At 41.4% G+C, this 23,804-nt stretch overlaps 1 protein-coding gene across 5 annotated transcripts in view; it reads left to right on the plus strand.

Moving 5' to 3' along the window:
• Nucleotides 1-23,804, plus strand: part of KMT2D (lysine methyltransferase 2D) — a 193,794-nt gene that overhangs the window by 46,434 nt on the left and 123,556 nt on the right. For all 5 annotated transcript variants that reach the window (XM_075852187.1, XM_075852188.1, XM_075852189.1 and 2 more), the window contains exons 2-4: nucleotides 10,379-10,465; nucleotides 21,014-21,128; nucleotides 21,287-21,483. In XM_075852187.1, coding sequence (XP_075708302.1) covers nucleotides 10,417-10,465; nucleotides 21,014-21,128; nucleotides 21,287-21,483 — 361 coding nt within the window. In that variant the 5' untranslated portion in view covers nucleotides 10,379-10,416. The remainder of the gene's footprint in view (nucleotides 1-10,378; nucleotides 10,466-21,013; nucleotides 21,129-21,286; nucleotides 21,484-23,804) is intronic.

Genomic DNA, 23,804 nt, shown 5'->3' on the forward strand with positions numbered 1-23,804 from the left:
TTCAGTCCATTATCATACTAGAGCCACATGTGGGATATTTATAAAAACTGCAGAATCTGGGCAATAAATATGGAGTTGCATGTCTCTGGTAAAACCTTCTGTGTTACAGAAAAAAATGTATTACAAATACATTTTGCTCAAAAAAATGAAATTTGTCAATTTCCCCTCTACATTGCTTTAATTCCTGTGAAATGCCTAAAGGGTTAAAAAACTTTATGAATGCTGTTTTGAATACTTTGAGGGGTGCAGTTTTTAAAATGGGGTGATTTATGGGGTCTATCTAGTACATAAGGCCCACAAAGTCACTTCAGAACTGAACTGGTCCTTGACAAAATAACCTTTTAAAATTTACTTGCAAATTTAAGAAATTGCTGCTAAAGTTCTAAGCCTTGTAACGTCCTAGAAAAAAAAAATAATGTTCAAAAAACAATGCAAATATAAAGTAGACATATGGAGGATGTTAATTAGCAACAATTTTGTGTGGTATTACGATCTGTTTTACAATGTAGATTACATTTAAAATTAGAAAAATTATAATTTTTGCACATTTTCTTAAAATTTTGGCATTTTTCACAAATAAGCTATGAATTTATTGATCAAATTTTTCCACTAACATAAAGTACAATATGTCACGAGAAAACAGTTTCTGAATCGCTTGGATAGGCAAAAGCATTCCAGAGTTATTACCACATAAAATGACACCTGTCAGATTAGAAAGAATGGGGCTGGTCATTGAGGCATCGAGGACCCTTGGTCTTGAAAGGGTTAAAGGCTATATAAACCTTAAAATTGCTTTTTTTTTTTTTAATTAGTGTGACTGGTGCAACTTTATAAATGTGTTTATTTAAAAATATTTTTTACTCTTTGACATACGGCTGCCTTGTATCCCGTATACATAGCAGCTGTATCTCTTGCTATGACCTGAATCTGTCAGTCCTGCGAACCAGACAAGTTCACTGTCAGCGGATCCTGCGTGTCTCAGATAAGATTACAGGTGGATCCTGTGTGTCAGTTATAAACTTAGATGTGATTGCAGGGGAGCAGAACAAAGGAATAACAGAACCCATTGACTTGAATGCTTTCCTTTGGGGTGTTCGTGATTTTTACCGGACAAAGCCTGCTGGATCTGTGACTGAGGCCCCTGACTGCACCTCCGAGGCATATATGAACATAGCCTAAGTCCCATGTAGCACACAACCAAGTTACGAGTTGTCAGATCAATCCATCCATGTTCTTTACCTTAATTTTATGAGGGGTTTTATACTAGTGTGCTACTTTTTGATATATTGGTCCCATTTTTCCATATTTTTTTTTTTCTTCTGGTAAACAAATGTTGTTAGAGCTATTAATCAACCGCTTCAGGGCCAGACAGCATTAACCCCTTAATGACCGGGCCTGAAAAGACCTTAATGACCAAGCCAGATTTGTTAAATCTGGTATGTCTGACTTTATCAGAGAATAACTGTGCGAAAGTTTTGAATATCCAAGTAATTCTGACATTGTTTTTTCGTCACATGTTGTACTTTATTTTAGTGGTAAAAGTAGACTGATACGATTTGTGGAAATTAATGAAAAAATAGAAAAATTGAAGAAATTTTGTAAAAATTATCATTTTTCCCTATTTTTAACTGCAATATGTGACATATGTACACACATACTGTACAATTTTTTTTATTAAATATATATTTCCATCACTTTACTGTATTTTGGTAGCACTTTTGAAAAAAAATTGTTATTTTTTTGAGCAATTTAGAAGACTTACAAGTTTAGTAATGATTTTATACATTTTGAAGTACATTTTGTTTTCCTGCACCAAGCCAGGTTTTCAGAGGCTCATAGGTGTCAGAATGGTGGAAACCCCCACAAGTGACCCCATTTTGCAAACTACACCCCTTAAGGTATTTATTAAGGGGTGTTGTAAGTATTTTGACCCCACAGTTTTTTTTGTAAGAATTCATGCAAAGCAGGCGTAAAAACATATAATTTCACTTTTTTCATAAAAGTATCACTTTGAAGACAGATTTCTTTGTAAAGCGACCATGAGAATGAAGAAACACCCCCCAAAATCTATCACCGTGTTTCTCCCGTCTTCAAAAATGCCCCCATTGTGACCCTAATGCGTTGCCTGGACACACGGCAGGGCCCGAAAGGGAGGTAGCACCCGAAGACTTTCAGGACACACATTTTGCTTGAAAATGTTTCAGGTCCCATTACACATTTATAGAGGCACTGAGCTGCCAAAAAGATAGAAACTCCCCATAAATGACCCCATTTTGAAAACTAGACCGCTTAAGGTATTCATCTAGGTGTGTACTAAGTATTTTGACCCCACAGTTTTCGCAGGAATTAATGCAAAGCAGGTGGAAAGAAAATTTTATTTCACCTTTTTTCACAAATGTGTCATTTTAAGGTCAGATTTCTTGTACAGAGGACATGAGAATAAGGAAATGCACCAGAAAATGTATCACCCTGTTTCTCCTGTGTTCAAAAATATCCCCATTGTGGCCCTAATGTGTTTCCTGGACACACTGCAGGACCCAAAAGGAAGGGAGCACCCGGAGGCTTTCAGGACACACATTTTGCTTTGAAAATGGGAGGATTCTACTTTTCTAGATTGAGAAATATATGTCCCTAACAGGTTCTACACCCTATGACTATGTCGTGCTAAGAAAGCAGCTGTCCTGAAATCATGTCAGTCCATAGACATTATGTATATCAACCCGCTCTGATATATAGTAAGTTAGAGTGGGAAAATTTATTAAACTGTTGGCGGAAAAAGGCAATATATCCCAAAAAAAGGAGGAAGAATGTATCCAGCTATGTGGAAAACTAGAGCATGTTCACAGGATGAAAGAAAACTTGTAGGGCTGTAATGACTTTATTATTCAAAGTGACTGGTCATACAACGTCTCTTTAGCTCCATCAATCCCTATATAAGGGACGAATGTGCCAAGTGACGCGGTACACCATAACAGGCCCCTGCCCGGCAAGGTAGGAACCGCCATGTGCACAAAACAACCAATCACCTGTAGAATATATAAAGGGGCAGTGTCCCACACCGTATGTATAGATACAGTAAAGGACCACTACTCCCCAAATTAATGTCGCTATTTCTAGAAGTATTGTCGGGTGTAAGAGGTCCACCAAAAACCCGAACCAAACTGTAATAAAGCCCATAGTGTATTGATAAGGACAAAACAGGGACTTATGCATAGACCAGGGTTGGAAGGACAAGCGGAACAATAATATCGTGACTCACTTCGCTGTCCTCGTTTGCTGCAGACCCGAAACAGTTTTTTGGGGTATTTTTGGTTAGATGTTGAAGGGATGGGGTGTAAAAAATGTTTTTCAACAAGTCGGTGTACATCCTCTGACTCATGGACTACTCTCTGGTCTGCAGATTGAAATAGGAGATCTTCAATCACTTTCTCCTGAAATTCAGAGCATGTCGCCCTGCCCGCTGATTTTTTTGTACAGGACAAATGCGTTCTGCATCGCAACCTGAATTTGTTATAGCCGATGACACACACAGGCTTTTGTCTATCTGCAGAGGCCCCACGTTCTCTAATAGTTGCTGTTGCACTTGAATCGACAGTGCTGATCATGTAGACATCCTTGCGGTCACGAAATTTTAAAGCCAGCATCTTCTCAATTTGAAAAGCGCATGACTCCCCCTTTCGTAGTTTTTATCCACAAGTTGACGTGGGAAACCTTTGCGATTCCTGCGTATTGTGCCACAGGCTCCGGTATTGGCACAATGAAGGGCGCTAAACAATGGCACACTGGTATAAAAACTGTCCGTGTATACATGATACCCCTTGTGTAGGAAAGGGCCAATTAAATCCCACACAATCTTACCAGTGGTACCAATATTTGGAGGGCACCCTGGTGGATTAAATTCACTGCTTTACCCTCGTAGATCTTAAATGCACATGTGTAGCCAGTAGTGCTTTCACATAACTTGTAGCTCTTTACCCCGTATTTTGCACTTTTTGAGGGTATGAATTGACGGAATGAGAGACGCCCTTTGAAATTTGTGGGATTCCACAACCTGGCATTAGGTGACGAAGGCTTATTGGCAATGTACTGCCTGGCATACAAATTTGTTTCCTGCACAAAATGTTCCAAAACTTGGTCCGTAATAAAAATATTAAAATAATTTAGTGGTGAAAAATTACTGACATTGGGACTAATGCCAGGAGTAGCAATAAAGTCATTTATGGTGGGAGAAAATAAACTCGTGGGTTCCCACACTAAATCGGTTTGGTGGGGTTGTGCAATTTCAGGGGCTGCACTTTGAACGGACGTTGTGGCAACTGCGCCGTCTCCCATATCACTGGTGCTGGGTCTCATATCCGTAGAATCCCTTGAAGCGACACTTTCGCTGTCGCTTTCAAGTAAGGCTGGGTTCACACGACCTGTTTTCAGACGTAAACGAGGCGTATTATGCCTCGTTTTACGTCTGAAAATAGGGCTACAATACGTCGGCAAACATCTGCCCATTCATTTGAATGGGTTTGCCGACGTACTGTGCAGACAACCTGTCATTTACGCGTCGTCGTTTGACAGCTGTCAAACGACGACGCGTAAAAATACAGCCTCGTCAAAAGAAGTGCAGGACACTTCTTTGGACGTTTTTGGAGCTGTTTTCTCATAGACTCCAATGAAAACAGCTCCAAAAACGGACGTAAAAAACGCAGCGAAAACCGTGAGTTGCTCAAAAAACGTCTGAAAATCAGGGTCTGTTTTCCCTTGAAAACAGCTCCGTATTTTCAGACATTTTTGGTCACTACGTGTGCACATACCCTAAAAGCTCCACTTCAGATGCAGAATCCATATCTGAGCATAGCATCTGATAGGCTTCCTCAACGCTGTATCTTCTGGCAGCCATAATGAATATACAGTCTAAACTGCAAATAATAAATGGAACTAGCGGTTTCAAATTTTTTTTTATCAACTAAGGCCTCATGCACACAACCGTAAAAACACCCGTTATTGCGGGTCGTAATTACGACCTGCAATAACGGGCTCATAGACTTCTGTTACCCACGGGTACCTTCCCGTTTTCTCACAGGAAGGTGCCCGTGCCGTTAAAAAAATAGAACATGTTCTATTTTTCTATTTTACGGGCCGTGCTGCTATACTTTATAATGACAGCACGGCTCGCAAAAGCGGCCAGCCGTGCTCGTAATTACGAGTCGTAATTACGAGGACGATCGTGTGCATGAAGCCTAATCAACTAAGAACACTAAAAGAATTAAACTTTTTTTTTTTTTTTTTTTTTTTCAAACCTAAACCCTACGCCTAACACAAACCGTAAACCCAAGCCCAGAACAGCACCCTACGCCGTCTAAGGCCCCATGCACACAAACGTGTTTTTGTGGCCGCAATTCCCCCGAAAATCCACGGGAGAATTGCGGCCCCATTCTTTTCTATAGGGCCATGCACACGACCATAGTTTTTGCGGTCCTTGCCTTGCCCGGGAGCCCGGACCGCAGAAAGAACGGGCATGTCTTATTACGGCCCTGTTCTGCGGTCCGGGCTTATTGAAAACAATGGTGGCGGCCATGTGCATGTTCCGCGATTTGCGGGCGGCCTGCGGCTGACAGTCCGCAGCCGGCCGACCCGAAATTTACGGCCGTGCACACGTGTGCATGAGGCCTAACAGCGTACACGCCGTCTAACAGCGTACCCTAAAAAGAAAGTTTATAGTACGATTCTTAGTATATACAGTAAATATATATATATTATAAAATACTGAAAAAAATCAGTTTTTTTTAAATAAACTGTGTAAGGGACAAGTGATTTTGTGAGGGGACACTGACACACTTGTATCTGTTTCTCTCCACAGCTAGAACAGTGAGGAGAAACAGATACATGTTTTCACTTTTATTTTACAGTAGTGATCACTATGATTGGATCTCATAGTGATCACAAAAGATCAGGAACCAATACTATTGGCTCCTGATCACTGCTCTAAGAACAGAGCTGCTAGCAACAGCTCGTTCTTAGAGCAGGAGCTGTCATTTAGACACTCCCGGCGGCTCTGTACGCAGTAACAGCATGTGACCGCTGTGATTGGCTGTCACAGCGGTCACGTGCTGTTACGACGAAATTGGCAGGTCCTGATGGCTGCACTAAGAACCGGACCTGTTACATACAGCCGGTTTTTAGTGCAGACTTGATCAGGGTGCCGTTAAACCCACTCTACTACAGCGACGCCAAAAGGCGTCGCTGTAGACTGAGTACCTGCACCGCCTGACGTCAAAAGACGGTGGGCGGTCGTTAAGGGGTTAAAGGGACATCTCTGGGACCTGCACATATCTCTAGAACGAGGCCCCTAGACGCCATTCTAGCTTTTTGTGCTCACGCTGACTCCTAGTCATTTCCTGATTACATGGTCGGGAGTTACGGAAACCACGTATCTTGCTGAGCTAAGCGGTTTCATACACATTCCGAGGTTTCGTTATGGCAAGAGTGTGTCATTACAACACAGATAAGTATATTTGAAAAAATAAAAAAATAAAAACGCGTCCCATTGAAATCAATAAGAGGTGGTTTTGGCCATTTTTTGGCGCTAATTCCAGTGCCTTGTGGCATGAGTTGTGGATCTCTGCTCTTCTAAAATGAGGCCCCAGATTTAGGACCGCCACTTCCAGTTTAAAACTAAAGTAAATAAAACTAAACTGACAAAGACTGTACATAAAAAGTCGGCCAAACCCGCCGATTTTGGCCAGCTTATGTGTATGGGGTTTCCCGACTCCCAGATGGCAGAAGTTGGGGGGACTCACATGGGATGAAACATTACCATGAACGGGTAATACTTTATTTTTAAACTCGTTATGTATCCTGTATAAATAAAAACTATTTGACAGATCGATACAGCTTCTGTTATGTCAGCTGCTCTGACCGCTTGGATATACCATAAATGTCTGATACCAGTCCCAGCTTTGGGACTTGCACCTATATCAAAGATGGGACAGGGGGTGCGGCGGGGGGTGGGGGGGTTTCCGGAAGATGCTGGATGCAGATACCAGGTTGGCCTCCATTATTTCCCGCCCTGAATCTGTGTCCAGCGGCCGTCGCAGCATTCAAGACGAGGGTCGCAGATCCTAGAGCTGGCACTGCGCATCTATCAAACATTTATGGCATATCCTGTGGATATGCCATAGATGTCTCAGATGGGACTAACCCTTTGAATCATGTAAGTTGCAAGGAGGGGCCATATGGATCATACTTGTCTTTCCACTATATCCCAAAGATTCTCAATTGGATTGAGATCTGGGGAATTTGGAGGCCAACTCAATACCTTGAACTCTTCTGGTCATGTTCCTCAAACCATTTGTGAACCATTTTCCACTGCCATTAGGGCATACTGTTTCCATGAAGGGGTGTACTTTGTCTGCAGCAATTTTAACATTCAGGTGAAGGATAGGACCCAAGGTTTCCCAGCAGAACCTTTCCCATAGCATCACACTACCTCCACCAGCTTGTCCTTTCTCCCATAGTGCATCCTGTTGCCATTGCTTCCCCAGGTAAGCGATGCACGTGCACCTGTCCGTCCACATGATGTAAAAGAAAATGTGATTCTTTAGACCAGGCCACCTTCTTCCATTGCTCCATGTTCAAGGTTCATGCTCATGTGCGCATTGTAGGCACTTTCGGTGGTAGACCGGGGTTAGGATGGGTAGTCTGACCAGTCCGCAGGGACTCTGCCCCAAGCACAGCAAGCTGCGATGCACTGTTTGTTGTGACACCTGTCTATCATAGCCAGCACTGTACTGTGGAGTCAGTAAAGCAGGTACGTCGCTTTTCTAGTCACTGCCTGGTACTGAGAGCAAAGTGTTCAGTTTCACGTTATCACGCTAGATGTCGAAAGCAGGAAGTGCTGCTCTGAAGCCTTTGTGTTCTTTGGCCACGTGAGGCCAGTGGCAGCATGGATTGGAAAGAAAATCATATGTTCCACTTGCTTGCCGCACTCTTCGTATTTATTGCAGCATAATATTTTATTTGGTTTATTTTATCTGTGTATTTGCTAATTGTGACACATATGACTGCTTTTGTGTAATTTTAGTAATAAAAAAAAAATAATTATATATATATATATATATATATATATATATATATATATATATATATATATATATAAATAAATAATTTTTTTTTTTTTATGCTTGGGACCATCGAGGTGATGGGTAATCGGATATTCAGGTAAATAAACAAACCTATGCACTCATAATCTTTTACCAATGGGTTTGCGGTATATAGGCAACATTATGCGATGTATACAGAATCTAATTGACATTGTTCTAGTACATGGATTCCATAAAAATGTGAATTTTTTTAATGTACTACTCCTTTCCTTACTGCAACTCCATCTTTTAATTAACTTTTGGCTTTATAATAAGTAAATGGGAAATCCTTTTGCTACGATCTTGTGTTTTTGGCTTTTCTCCTCTGTAAGAAGAAAAAAATAATAATTCTACTTTGCACCTGCTATTGATCTGTTATTTGTATGCCTCCTTATTAGAACTTTGTGTCTTGCAATTATTAGGTCTTTTATAGATGTCACTATTGTGAGGCTTTTATCATAATGAACCTGTACATTCACATAGATGTTCATGGCTATTCATGCAAGCTATAATTAGAGTAGAAATAGCCATAAGACCCATCATCAGCAGCTTGTTGGTTCAGCAATATAGATCATGATGACAAAGGTGTGTTTTTTTTGTTGTTTTTTTTTCTAAATGTCAATCTAGATAATGTTAGGCAAAAGCTAGACTTTCACTTTAAAGGGGGTGTTGAAGATGATACAAACACATGGCTTCTTTCTTCACTTTAATGGAGCTGAGCTGCAATGCCATACACAACCTGTAGACAGGTGTGGCACTGGTTTTGAAATCGAGTAGCCATGTTTTTGTAATCCTGAACATCCCCTTTAAATCACTTTAATCTTAATTTCGTTAAAAAAAAGGGGAAAATCCAAACCTAAAACCTGCTTCTGCTTGGTCATGGTATTCAGTTTTTCTTTCACACAATTTTACACTGCGTAGAATAACCATAAAAGGTGCAACTTGTGATTTTATTACTTAATTTTATTCTATTACACTCCATGGTTGCATTAAGAATTCTGCTGTTCCTGCAACCAGTTAACAGCTTGAGTGCAGATAAATCCCTGACCGTTTTACTTGAGCCTCTGTAATGGAGTGCTCCGTATTGTTTTGCAGCGCCTGGTATTAAAAATAAACTTTCGGGAGTGTGAATTATGGGGGCGTGCTTTGTACGGATTTTGGGCATGTGCCGGGAGATTTGAACACCTGCAGATCTGTTTATGCTGCTGCGGAGGAGAACCGACTATGTCATTTATTCTCTAACTCTGGATCCACATGGTAACTAAAGCAATGCATTAAGTTTTATATGGAAAGAGGGTACTATGCATTGTGGCAGGGTTACTGGACTCTGGAGCAGGGTAGATGAGCTAAACTACTTTCCTGGAAATGTTTTACTGGCACTTAAAATATTCAGTATTTGGACCATCCCTGCTACTCTTACAATTTTAATTTACTTTTTGTGGCATCTGCATATGGTGCGTGGCTGTGTGATTTTCGCGCAGCCGGCATCATTATGACACTCTGTTTTTAGGTTACAAAACTGTAAAGAAGGAGGGGCTTTTAGGTTTCCCTTCACTTCTTCAACAGCTGTAGCGCGAATAACGCGCGTCACCCGGAAGTGCGTCTGTGTGCGATTTGCACGCACCCATTGTTTTCAATGGGTGCGTGCTGCGCGAAACACGGGCAAGTATAGGACATGTCGTGAGTTTTACGCAGCGGACCTACGCTGTGTGAAAATCACGACCTGTCAGAACGGCCCCGTTGACTTACAGAAGTCCGTACGATGGGTGTGATTTCCATGCGCGTAGCACGGACGTAATGCAGATTCGTGTGAATAAAGCCTTAGGCTGCTGTTTATACAGTAAGGCCCCATACACACAACCGTGAAAATCATCCGTAATTACGGTCCCATCCGCTTCTATTGTCCACAGACGCCTTCCCGTATATTTACAGGAAGTTGTCCGTGCCGTAGAAACCTTCCACAAAAAATAGAGCATGTCCTATCTCTGGCTTTTTACGGACCTTGCGTCCATACTTTATAATGAAAGCACGGCCGGCAAATGTGGATGCAAATGCAGACCCCTGTCCGTGGCCATCCGTACCCGTAATCGTGGACCGTGATTTACGGGCGCGGTCGTGTGCATGGGGCGTAACACAGGCTTTGATGCATAATTTTTTAATTGGTATAATATAATGACCTCTGTGTGCTCAGCTTGTCAAAACTAGGAATATTCCAATCACAGTTGTTCCTTCTTCCTCTTCTGTAGGTCGCCCTAAAAGGGATAGTCTGAGTTTTCGGCCAGGGATGGATGATCAGAAACCATCCAGCGAGGACAAAGAATCTGAAGCGTCAGGTAATATAACTTTAGTTAAGCAGTAGTTATTTGTTGAAAAGCTATGGAACATAAACGGCAAACCGCCTGTAATGATACCCTCACCCTCCACCAGCTCAGTAAGTGGGCAGCATGTTCACAATTCTTAATCACTTTGTGCTCTCTAATTTCATTTGGAAACAAGTCGTTGTCCGGACAGGCATGGTAGAGGTCCCTTTTTTGTATGGTGAATGTGTTGAAGCTTTTGATGCAGTCCATTGTTTAGGTTCAATTTACTCCGTGTTTATCTAACCGCACAGTACGTGAGTCTTTTAGATGGAAAAAAATTCATTTGGTTAAATCCTTCCCGCCACATGACTTATTAGTATGTAACGTACTATTACGTTATAGTGGTGGCACAGGCACAGATGCTTTGCCTGTGACCTCACCAGCGGGTGCTGGCTGTAAGGCTATGTTCACACGGAGTATTTTGCCGAGTTTTTTGACGCGGAAACCGCGTCGCAAGAACGGCTCGAAAACGCCTCCCATTGATTTCAGTAAAACTGCCTTGCGGGAAAAAGAAGCGACATGCCCTATCTTCGGGCGTTTCCACCTCTGACCTCCCATTGACTTAAATGGGAGGCACAGAAAGCTTATTTCGCAGGGTTTTATGCCCACGGCGCTCAATGGCCGCGGGCGAAAAACGGCTCAAATCACCGCGAAAATCGGCGTGCAGGGAGAGGAAAATCTGCCTCAAACTTCCAAACTGAATTTTGAGGCAGATATTCCTCCTGCAAAATACTCTGTGTGAACATAGCCTAACTTAGACGTCCTACCTCTGTTATGGCCGGGGACCGAGATCATGTTCAAACTGTTAGCTGCCGCAGTCAATAGCAACCGCAGCATCTAAGGCATTTAACAATTGGAGGGAATAGATTTGTCAACCCATCGGTGCTTCGCGGTGCAACAATGGGTTGTTCTAGCAGCCAGGGGCTAACAAAGGCCCCTAGGTGTGACTGGTGTAGGTGCCTATTAGGCCCTGCCTGAGGGTCCTATTACTCCACCTAATATGGGTTGTGAAAACTAGTGCCAATCAACAAGACCTCTTGTTCATCAGCACTCGTTTGCTCCTTTCACAAGGCGCAATGATTGTTTATGTATTGGGACGAGCGCTCGTTACTACGATCATTCGTCCCCATACACTTAGGAATATGTGCTGCCAACATAATATGTTTACACAGAATGAAATGCTGCCGACTAGCGACCATTTTATTGGCCGCATAAACAAGCCAATTAGCCGATGTTTTCTCATTTACACAGGGCAATGATCGGGGATGTTTGTTTATATAAATGCTTGTTTGCCGATCATTGGCCTGTGTAAAATGACCTTAAGGAGGCTCTGTCACCACATTATAAGTGCCCCATCTCCTACATAATGTGATCGGCGCTGTAATGTAGATAAGTGTTTTTTATTTAGAAAAACTAGAATTTTTGACGGAGTTATGACACTTCAGTAACATTAATGTGTGAGTGTCACTGCACATCATGATCTAGCAAGATCACTATGTGTTGAGTAAATGAATGGAGAGAAGTGTATGACGCTGATTGGTCAGCGTCATACACTTCTCTCCACATCGCCCACTTGGTCAAGAAGTAAAAACACGCCCAGTTGCCTATTAAGAAAGTCATTAGCATAAATCTAAAATGGGTCATAATCGTTTTTCGAAATAAAAACCACTGCTGTTACCTACATTACAGTGCCGATCACATTATGTAGAAGATAGGCCACTTATAATGTGGTGACAGAGCCTCTTTAAGGCAGAACGTAATATATTGCCTGCCATTAACCCCTTCCAGCAACTTGACGTAACCACGTCGATATGTGCAGTGGCGGTTAACTGTGCAGGGTGTCTGCCCTGCATTCCCCGTTGCCGATCAGCGGCCCATTGCCGCTGATTTCAGCAGTTAACCCCTTAATTGCGGTGTTCGATTGTGAACGCCACACTTAAGGTGTTTAGCGCAAATCGGCAGCCCCCACGTGAAATCTCGGGGGCTGGCGATGGTACCCATGGCATCTGGACGCCAGACAATGGCTTCCGGGCTGCCATGTACAGAAGCCTATGAGGACCAGCCGTGCTCGTCCCACGGAAGTGCTTCCGTGTGGAATGCGTGATTTTCACGCACCCATTGACTTCAATGGGTGTGTGATGCGCGAACAACGCAGAAATATAGGACATGTCGTGAGTTTTACGCAACGGACTCACGGTGCGCAAAAATCACGGACTGTCTGCACGGCCCCATAGACTAACATAGGTCCGTACGACACGCGTGAAAATCGCGCGCGTCACACGGACGTATATCACGTTTGTGTAAATAAGCTCTAAAGAAAAGTGTAAAAAAAAAAGTAAAAATAAAAGTTGTAAAAAATACAATCATAGTTTCAAGTAATAAAACACAATCGCCCTTTTTCCCTTATCAAGTCATTTATTATTGAATAAAATAATAAAGCCATACATATTTGGTATCGCTGCGACCGTAACGACCTGAACTATAAAAATATTATGTTATTTATTCCACATAGTGAACGCCGTAAAAAAAAACAACTAAAAAATACTGACATAATTGCTATTTTTTGGTCACTTTGTCTGACAAAAATTGAAATAAAAAGTGATTAAAAACTCGCATGCACCCAAAAATGGTACCTATAAAAACTATAACTCGTCTCGCTAAAAACAAGCCCTCCTACAGCTCCATTGACGAAAAAAATTAAACTGTTATGGCTCACAACTCCATTCTCTTTACAAAAGTTATTTTATTGTGCAAAAAGTTGTAAAACATAAAAAAGTGCTATAAATTAGGTATCACCGGAATCGGACTGACCCGCAGAATAAAGGTAACATGTAATTTATAACGCGTGGTGAACGCTGTATAAAAAGAAATAAAAAATAATAATTCAGAATTGCAGTTTTTTGGTCACCTTGCCTCCCAAAAAACGATAACAAGTGATCAAAAAGTCGCATGTACCCCAAAATGGTACCTATAAAAACTAAAGCTCGTCCCGCAAAAAAACAGCCTTCATATCACTACGTCTATGAAAAAAATAAAATTAGTTAAGGCTGCAATAAGTCAGGTAAGAAAAAATATGCAGTTGTGCCGACCCGAGGGGAACATTTCTTCTGTTTCAAGTGGCGAATTATCAAGGCCCCTAAAATTAGGGAACCAGGAAGGTGAGGGTCCAAACATATCTGCTGGAAGCGAGTGCGCCCGTATTATACCAGGACAACGCTTCCCAGCAAAATTCCTCAAACTGCAAAGATGCCGAGTGTGGACCAAAAGGGGAATAAGTAAGGACCATTTATTAGTGCCACACCGGCCTGTGCAGAAAGGATTGTGTCACAGCGTAACAAATATCTATTTTTTTATTTATTTTTTACCCCATTATTATACCACCTGACTATGCCCCTGATGTACCCCCACATTATAAACGGAATCCCCAGTTAGACTCCAAACAAAACTACTACCAAGCAAAATAAACGCTCCAAAAGCCAAATGGCGCTACCTCCCTTCTGAACCCTACAGTGTGCCCAAACAACAGTTTAATTCCACATAAATGGCATCGCCATACCCGGGAGAACGCTTTTAACAATTTTTGGGGTGTGTGTCTCCAGTGGCACAAGCTGGGCACGACATATTTGCCACTGAAATAGCATATCTAGGGAAATTTAAATTTTTACTTTGCACCTTCCGCAGCGCAATCATTCATGGAAAAGGCCTGTGGGGTGAAAATGCTCACTACACCCCTTAATAAATGCCTTGAGGGGTGCAGTTTCCAAAATGGGGTCCCTTCTCAGCAGTTTCTTTTATTTCACATCTGAGCCTCTGCAATTGTGATCCAATACTTTGTAAATTGCCAAATTAGGCCTTCATTTTACATGGTACTCTTTCAATCCTGAGCCTGGTCGAATGTCCAGGCAACAGATTAGGGCCACACGTAGGGTGTTTCTAAAACCGGGAAACACCGCATAATAATTAGAGAGCTGTCTTGTTATGGTGGCAAAAAAATCCCATTTTCACTCTGCAATACCGAGTGCACACCGATTTCTGCCAATCACCTTTAGGGTTAATATGCTTACTACACCCCTAGGTGAATACCTTGAGGGGTGTAGTTTCCAAAATGGGGTCACTTCTGGGGGAGGGGGGATCCACTGTTTTGGTCCCACAGGGACTTTGCAAATGCGACATAGCGCCCAGAAACCAATCCAGCAAAATGTGTACTCCAAATGGCGCTCCTTCCCTTCTGAGCCCTACTCTGTGCCCAAACAGCAATTTATGACCACATATGTGGTATTTCCATACACAGGAGAAGTTGCTTTACAAGTGTTGCAGTGCTTTTTTTCATTTATTTGTTGATAAAATGAAAATTTTTCAGCTAAAACTACGTCTTATTGAAGAAAAATGATTTTTGTTTTCTTTTCACTGCCCAATTCTAATAAAATCTATGAAACACCTGTGGGGTAAAAATGCTCACTACACCCCTAGATGAATTCCTCAAGGGGTGTAGTTTCGTGAATCGATTCATTTTTGGGGAGTCTCCACTGTATTGGTACCTTAGGAGCTTTGCAAAAGCGACATGGTGTCAAGAAACCAATCCAGCAAAATCTGTGCTCCAAAAGCCAAATGCCGCTCCTTCTCTTCTGATCCTTGCCGTGTGCCGAAACAGCAGTTTGACCACAAATGGGGTATTGCCGTACTCCAGAGAAGTTGCTTCACAAATGTTGGGGTTCTTTTATTCCTTTATTTGTTGATAAAATGAAAAATTGAGCTAAAGCTACGTTTTATTGGAAAACTATGTTTTTTTTTATCTTCACTGCCCAATTCTAATAAAATCTATGAACCCCCTGTGGGTTCAAAATGCTCACTACACCCCTAGATGGATTCTTCAAGGGGTGTAGTTTCCTAATGGAGTAACTTTTTTGGTGTTTTCACGGTTTTGGTCCCTTAGGGGCTTTGCAAATGCGGCGTGGTCTCCGCAAACCATTCCTGCTAAATTTGAGCTCCAAAAGCCAAATGGCGCTCTTTCCCTTCTAAGCCCTGCTTTGTGTCCATACAGCCGTTTTTACTCGGGAGAAATTGCTTTACAAATGTAGTGGTGCATTTTCTCCTTTAGTCCTTGTGGAAATTAGGAAAAATTAGCTAATCCTACATTTTCTTTGAAATAATGTCGATTTTCATTTTCACGGCCTACTTCCAATAATTTCTGCTAAAAACCTGCGGGGTCAAAATGCTCACTATACCCCTAGATGATTTCCTCAAGGGGTATATTTTCCAAAATGGGGTCACTTTTGGGGGTTTTCAACTGTTTTGGCACTGCAAGAGCCATTCAAACGTGACATGGTGCCTAAAATATTTTCTAATAAAAAGGAGGCCCCAAAATCCTCTATGTGCTCCTTTGCTTCTGAGGCCGGTGCTTCAGTCAATAAGTGCACTAGGGCCACATGTGGGGTATTTCTAAAAACTGCAGAATCTGGGCAATAGATATTTAGTTGTTTCTCTGGTAAAACTTTGTTACAAAAAAAAATAGATGAAAAATGATTTTCTGCAAAAAAAAAAAGAAATTTGAAAATGTCATGTCTCCTTTGCCTTAATTCCTGTGAAATGTCTAAAGGGTTAAGAAACTTTCTAAATGCTGTTTTGAATACTTTGAGGGGTAAAGTCTTTAAAATGGGGTGACTTATCGGGGGTTTCTAATATATAAGGCCCTAAAATCCGCTTCACAACTGAACTGCCTCCTGTAAAAATAGCCTTTTGACATTTTCTTGAAAATGTGAGAAATTACTGCTAAAGTTCTAAGTCTTGTAACGTCCTAGAAAAATAAAAGGATGTTCAAAAAACAATGCCAATCTAAAGTAGACATATGGGTGATGTTAGTTAGCAACAATTTGTGTGGTATAACTGCCCGTCTTACAAGCAGATACATAAAAATGTAGAAAAATACTAATTTTTGCAATTTTTCGCTAAATTTTGGTGTTTTTCACAATTAAATACTTAAAGGGATCCTGTCATCAGCATTTTCGGTATGAAGCCTGCAATACCCTTTGAAAGTGGGTGAAAAATCATTGTTAACTAACCTATAAATAAGTTAAAAGTCGGCTCTGTAACTTTAGTATTCCGGTTTTCAGTAGTCCCGCGCCGTATGCAAATGACCACAAAAGAGTCAAATCTTCACTCAAAGTCAGATTTTCCTTCCTCCGGCGTTTCAGAGTTGGCTCCGCCTCCTTGTTGTTGATTGACAGCTTCTCTCACTCCACTGCACATGAAATCCCGCGCTTGCGCATTGAGACTGTAAAGTAGATGTTCTCACATTATTGGACTGCGCATGCTCGGCGCTCTGTGTGACGTCATCATATGCCGTCGGTTCCTCTTCTAATCCAGCCCCCGTCTCCTGACAGCTGAGTGAACGAAGCGGGCGGGGTGTGTACCCGCGCGGCGCATGCGCAGTTAAATATTTCCGGATGAATGAAGCCGGGAAGGTGGTGAGGCACGCATGCGCGAGATGTGAACCGAGAGTTCGGCAATTAGGGCTGTACAGGCGGCGTACATGGGCGGAGTCAAGATCGTGCGTCACAAAGCTAAAATGAATTAGCATAAAAGGCGGTAAAACTTTTAATGGCTATATTTCGGGCAAGAAGAAGGGAGAGAAGAACACATCAATGCACTATGGACAGCAGCGGGCACTACAGGGTCAGGACGTTTTAAAAGGTAAGATGGTGTAATAGGATCCCTTTAATGTATCGAGCAAATTTTGCCAGTAACAAAGTCCAATGTGTCCCGAGAAAACAATCTCAGAATTGCTTGGATAGGTAAAAGCATTCCGAAGTTATTGCCACATAAAGTGACACATGTGAGATTTGAAAAAATTGGCTGTGTCCTAAAGGCCAAAACAGGCTGCGTCCTTAAAGGGAATGTAAATCGCTAGAATTATTATTTTTTTTTTTCAGTTAAACTATTCGTACTTGAGTGATTACAAATTGTTTAATTTTTTCACAAGTCAGGAAATATTATAAATTAGATTCTAATCTATAACATTTCCATGTGCTGGTCACTAGAGGGAGCAGTTCCCAAAATTGCAGCATGGTCACTGGTAAAGCAACCTCATTGATTTATGTTGCAAATTTGGGATGGACACACCCTCCTCTAGTGTCCTCACACAATCCCCCCCCCCCTTATCCTGGCTAGTGCCAGGAGGAGGAAGGGTTTGAATTTAAAAACCTCCTACACTGTGTGCCGCCATTTTATGAGCGACTGCAGAGACCGTATCACACGAACATAATACATCACATACACGAACATAAATTACCTGCCGCCGGTCTACGCTCCTATTCCTTGTGGCTGAATATTTGGCCGGAAGCAGCGGCCGGAAGTCGTCATCTGACTGTCCGGCAGCGGCTTCCGGTCCACATGAAAATGGCGCCGGATTTCGCTCTGCGAACTAGCTTTGTTTTGGTCTGTGTGGGAGCGGCGCGTGCGCCGTTCCCACACAGACGGTGTACACTTCTGAGAATGGAACGGCTCCCGTTCGCATTCTCTATGGGGCTGTATGTGCCGTATTCCATCTCTGTATGTGTCGTTAATCGACCCATACAGAGATGAAAAAAAATGGCAGCCCCATAGAGAAGTAAAAGAAAGAACAAAGTAAAAATTAGAACGTGACAACACTAATAAATAAAATATTTGTTTATATTTTATTAAAAGCAATATAATAAAAAAAATCATGACCCGTTCCCTTTAATTACGAGAGCATTCAAAGACTCGCAGAGTGACACTAAAGTTGAAAAATAAATAAATAAAAATGTTACCATTAAAAGTCCACTTAGGCGCCATGCATACGACCACAGTTTTGCGACTGTATACTATCCGCAATTGTGGATGGTATAGAAGGCATGCTTTCCTATGGGCCAATGCACACGACCTTGGTTTGCACAATCCGTGCATTGCCCGGACTGCAAAAAATAAATAAATAGGACATGTCGTTATACGGTCTGGATTTGTGGTCTGGGCTCTTTGAAATGAATGCACATCTTGTGTGTGTGCACACGGTCCGTGATTGCGGACGGGCCGCGGGTGACACTGCGACTCGTCCGTGCCATAATCGCGGACCGTACGCACAACTACGGCCGTGTGCAGGAGGTAATAGTAATAATAGAAAATTAATACTTGTTAAAATATATATATATATATAATTTTTTTATTTTTTCTAACATTTTACTAGTTTTGCCTTATAACGATCCTTCTAATAAAGTTAAAATGTCTTCAGCAAGCAGCGAATGAGGTTCAAAAACTGGAGGAACTATGAAAGTTACGGCTTATTTAGATGCGCATAATTTTCACGTGCCTCGCACGGACCTATATTAGTCTATGGGGCCGTGCAGATTGTCCGTGAGTTTCATGCAGCGTGTGTGTGTGCTGCGTGAAACACACGACATGTCCTATGTTTGTGCGTTGTTTGCGCATCACGCACCCATTGAAGTCAATGGGTGCGTGAAAATCACGCGCAGCACATGGAAGCACTTCCGTGTGACGCGCGTGATTCGCGCAACAGCAGTTAAAAGTGTGAATGAAAACAGAAAAGCACCACGTGCTTTTCTGTTTACAAACAGTGTCATAATGATGGCGGCTGCGCGAAAATCACCCAGCCGCGCATCATACGAGGGTGACACACGGAGCTGTTAAGTATCTTTTGCGCGTGCAAAACGCGTGCGCTCGTATAAATCCGCCATTAATCATTGAGTTTTCAGAAGTTCAGCAGAATGGTACAATTGAAAAATATAACTCCTCCCTCATACGTACTTAGAAGGGAAAATGTCTGTTTGGCTGTATGCACATGTTGTGGATCCTGGTGCAGAAAATCTACATCAAAACCAGTTAGTTTTGCAGGTGAAATCCGAACCGAAGGGCTCTCCCACACGCTGCGGAATTGACGCGTTTTTTGCCGGACGGAATTTTGGATGGAAAAAAATGCAGCAGAATACAGTAGCAGCATAGCGGATGAGATTTAACAAATCTCATCCAAATGCTGCGTAAAATTTCCGAGCAGAAACTGACCTGCGGTGCGTATTTTTCGGACCGCAGCATGTCAATTTCCTGCTGTGGAAAATTGACTGAATTGCTGCGTTTTTCAGAGGAGACGTCACCATCTCCTAACATTGTGAAAAACAGCAAAATACGCACCATGTTATACCGCAAGAAGTGGTTCATTTTTTTTCAGCGTAATTCCTGCAGAAATTGTCTGCGGCAATTCCGTTCTGTGTGGACAAGTCTTAAGTGTGTTGTGTTTTTTTGGTTTATATATATATATATATATATATATATATATATATCTCTTATCCGATACAATTCGCAAGCAGAAATGCAAGATAAATTGACAAGCTGCTGACTTTAAGATACTCACTACAGGTCAATTACTCACGGAAAAATTCTGCATCGTGTAAATGAGATTACTTGAAATCTCATTTACTTTGCTTACACTGTATTACGCTGCAGATTTCCCGCAGGAAAACATGCGCGTCAAAAGCGCACATAAGATGCTTTGTGTGCATTTGGCCTTAGTTTGGCGATGCAGAAACTTTTTTTTATTTTTTTTAATGAAAAATTATTTTGTTATGCAAAAGTAGTAAAATCGATATAAAGAAATCTATACATATCTGGTATTGCCACACACCTAACGATCTGTAGAATAAAGTTAAAAGGTTATTTATACTAAATGGTGATTGGGATACTTACGCATTGATTAACTTTTATAAAAAAAATTGTCAGAGTGTTAGCTTTAAAACAAAAATGCAACTTGCCCTGCAAAAAACAAACTCTCACATGACTATATAGACAGAAAAATCAAAAAGTTAAGGCTTTTAGAATGCGGCAGTGAATACATTTGCTGTGTCCTGAAGGCCAAAATAGGCCTTGTTCTTAACCCCTTTTTGTTTTTTTCCTTGCCGGCTTTCAAGAGCCATAACTTTATTTTTCATTCGACATGGCTGTATAAGGGGTTTTTTTTAATGCCACCCTATAATGTACCATATAATGTGCTGAGAAACTGTTAAAAATTTTTTTTATGTGGGATGGAATGGCAAAAATCGAAGCAATTCTTTGTTTTTTTTATTTTTATTTTTATTTTACATTGACTTAGTGGAGTCCGTCAGGTTCCACCTTTTTTGGTATGTGTCGTTTTGGCGGGAAAAATAGCTCCTACATGCACCGCTATGATCCCGGCAAATCTGACGGATTCTACGACGGAGCCTCCAACACAGATGTGAACATAGCTTCAATGAGGTTATCCCACCACAACAACTTACCACCTATCCTTTTGGATAGGTGATAAGCATTTGATCGCTGGGGGTCTCGACGTATTTTTTGGGGGTGCCGCTGTACTCTTCTGAAGCAGAAGGGAGTTCATTCAATGGACTTGGGACCCCCACAGATCAAACACTTCTCACCTGTCCTGTGGATAGTTGATAAATTGTTGTGGTGGAATAACACCTTTTTAGGAGGAGTTTTTGAGTTCTGTGTGTAAATAATGTAATTTATTCCTCTAAGCTGATGAAAATGCCTCTGATGTGGCCTGTGAAGCGGAAGCAGACGAGCCCAATAATACATCGCCAACTGCGTGTTTTGTAGGGGATGGCGCGGCCTCGGACTTGCCATGTAGCAGGTATGTTGGAGAAATGATTTATACTTGAAATACAATATACAGTAGATATTTATTTATTTTTCTTCTCAATTTACAATTGAATTGAACTTTAGATTTTATTGTTTTACCACAATCTGGACCTTTCAGAATGGCAGCCAATGTTTTTGTTTCCACTGTAGGCGTTGTGCTCTCTGCAACTGTGGAGAATGGAGTCCACAGGGACAGCGGGAACTCCTGCGGTTTGATCCTTCTCCAGGGCGCCCAGAATTGGATCCTGCTCTCTGTAGGATACAAGAGATCGGCACAGAGTACTTAGATCCTAATATCATTGGGTTTGCGGAGTCTGTGTTACCAGAGAAGCTCTTTGAACCTTCAGGTTAGAATGAAATGTTTCTTTACTGAGATGGGAGATTGGGTTTGTAGTGTTCTGAAATGGTGAATGTTACTCTTATTATTTTCAACGCCATGGCGGGTTTTTTTCCAGTGTTAGAATGTTGATAATTTTTAAGGGATCTTCATTAGATTTCCATATGCTATGTATGCTCTTTTTGTTCTTGGTCCGCATTTGAATTTAATAAATCAATATAAAGTGTTTGGATTTTATGGTCAGACATTCTACTGTTGCTTATTGTTTACCCTTGTAGAACAAGACTATTTTATTAAAACCAGCATGTTTAACCCCTCAACTTAGAATGTACATGTACGTCACCTGCGTTGGCTAGTTGCCGCAGAACTACGTATTTGTACAGCATTTTGATCAGGTAGGCACAGGAGTTGTGTCGTGCGATCGCGGCAGGAGCCTGACTGTGATTGACAGTCAGGCTCCTGCTGCAAAATTAAACCCTTTAAATGTTACGGTCAATAGTGACCATGGCATTTAAGTGGTTTGGGTTTGTGAAGTCCCCTAGTGGTACTAAAAAATAAATAAATACAGTTATTTAACCCCTAGACGCACCACAACTGTACGTCCTGGTGGCCAGTGTCTTAGCGCACGAGGACGTAGAGTTACGGCGCGGTTCCTGGTGCACACTGTCGGCGATATTGTGAAACGGGAGGCCAGCTGTCCCCGACTGCTGACACTCCACTGTTGCCGATCAGCGGCTCATTCCCGCTGATTTCGGCAATTAACCCCTTAGATTTCTAGCACATCGGCAGACCTCACAATGAAATTTCGAGGTTTGCCGATGGCTAGCATGGCGACCGGAGGCAAAACAATGGCCTCTGTGTCTGCCATGTACGGAAGCCTATCAGGACCATCCTCCTGATAGTGTAAAAAGTCCCATGTACCCCAAAATAGTACCAATAAAACCTACAACCCGTCCCGCAAAAAGCGAGCCCTTACACCGATTTTTTTGACTGAAAAATAAAAGTTATGGCTCTCAGAATATGGTGACACAGAAAATAAATTTTATTTTATAAAGAAGTGATTTTTATTGTGCAAACGCTGCAAAACATAAACGATATACATCTGGTATCGCCGTAATCGTACCGACCCACAGAATAAAGTAAAACTCATTTTTAGCGCATGGTGAACGCCGTAAGAAATAAAGAATTTAAAACTCCAAAATCACTGTTTTTTGGTCACCTTCGCTCTAAATAAAATTTAATAAAAAGTGATCAAAAAGTTGTATGTACCAAAAAATGGTACCAATAAAAACTACAGCTCATCCCGCCAAAATTACGCCCTCACACCGCTCAATCGACAAAGAAATAAAAAAGTTATGGCTCTCCTCATGTGATGATACAAAACTATTTTTTTTTTTAACAAATTGTTTTTTTTCTTTGTTAAAGTAGTAAAATAAAAATAAAAAACGATATCAATTTGATATCACCGTGATCGCATTGACCCCCAGAATAAAGTTAAGTTGTCGTTTGTACCGCACGGTGAAAGCGGTAAAAATTAAACCCAAAAAACAATGGAGGAATCGCAGTTTTTTCCAATTTCACCCCACAAAGAATTTTATTTTCGTTTTCCCAGTACATTATGTGGTAATTTCCATGGTGTCAATAGAAACTACAACTCTTCCCGCAAAAAATAAGCCCTCACACCGCTCTATTGATGGAAAAATAAGAACGTTATGGCGTTTGGAAGGCAGGGAGTGAAAAACTAAAATTGAAAAGCAAAAAAGGATCAGTCCTGCAAAGGTTAATACATTTCTGATAAAAAAAAAAAAAAAATTCTTACCAAATGTGGGGTATTGTCATACTCGGGAGAGATTGCGTTACAAATTTTGGGCAGCTTTTTCTACTTTATCCCTTGTGAAAATGGGAAAATTCAATGTTTTAGTGGCCAAAAATGTTGTTATTCATTTTCTCGGACTTATGCCAATAAATTCTGCAAAAAAAAACTGTGGGGTCAAAATGCTTACTATACCCCTAGAAAGATTCCTTGAGGGGTGTAGTTTCCAAAATGGGGTCACTTTTGGGGAGTTTCCACTGTTTTGGTCCCTCCAGGGCTTTGCAACATGGCACCGAAAACAATTCCGGCAAAATCTGTGCTCCAAAATGCGTTCTTTCCCTTCTGAGCTCTGCCGTGGGGTCAAAGAGCAGTATATTACCACATACGGAGTATTTACGTAATCGGGAGAAGATGCTTTACAAATGTTGGGGTGCATTTTCTTCTTTATTCCTTGTAAATATTACAAATTTCTGTGTTTTTTTCAGAAAAAAAAGTAGATTTTAATTTTCACAGATTAA

This window comes from Rhinoderma darwinii, chromosome 2, assembly GCF_050947455.1.
Source record: "Rhinoderma darwinii isolate aRhiDar2 chromosome 2, aRhiDar2.hap1, whole genome shotgun sequence".
Lineage (NCBI taxonomy): Eukaryota > Metazoa > Chordata > Amphibia > Anura > Rhinodermatidae > Rhinoderma > Rhinoderma darwinii.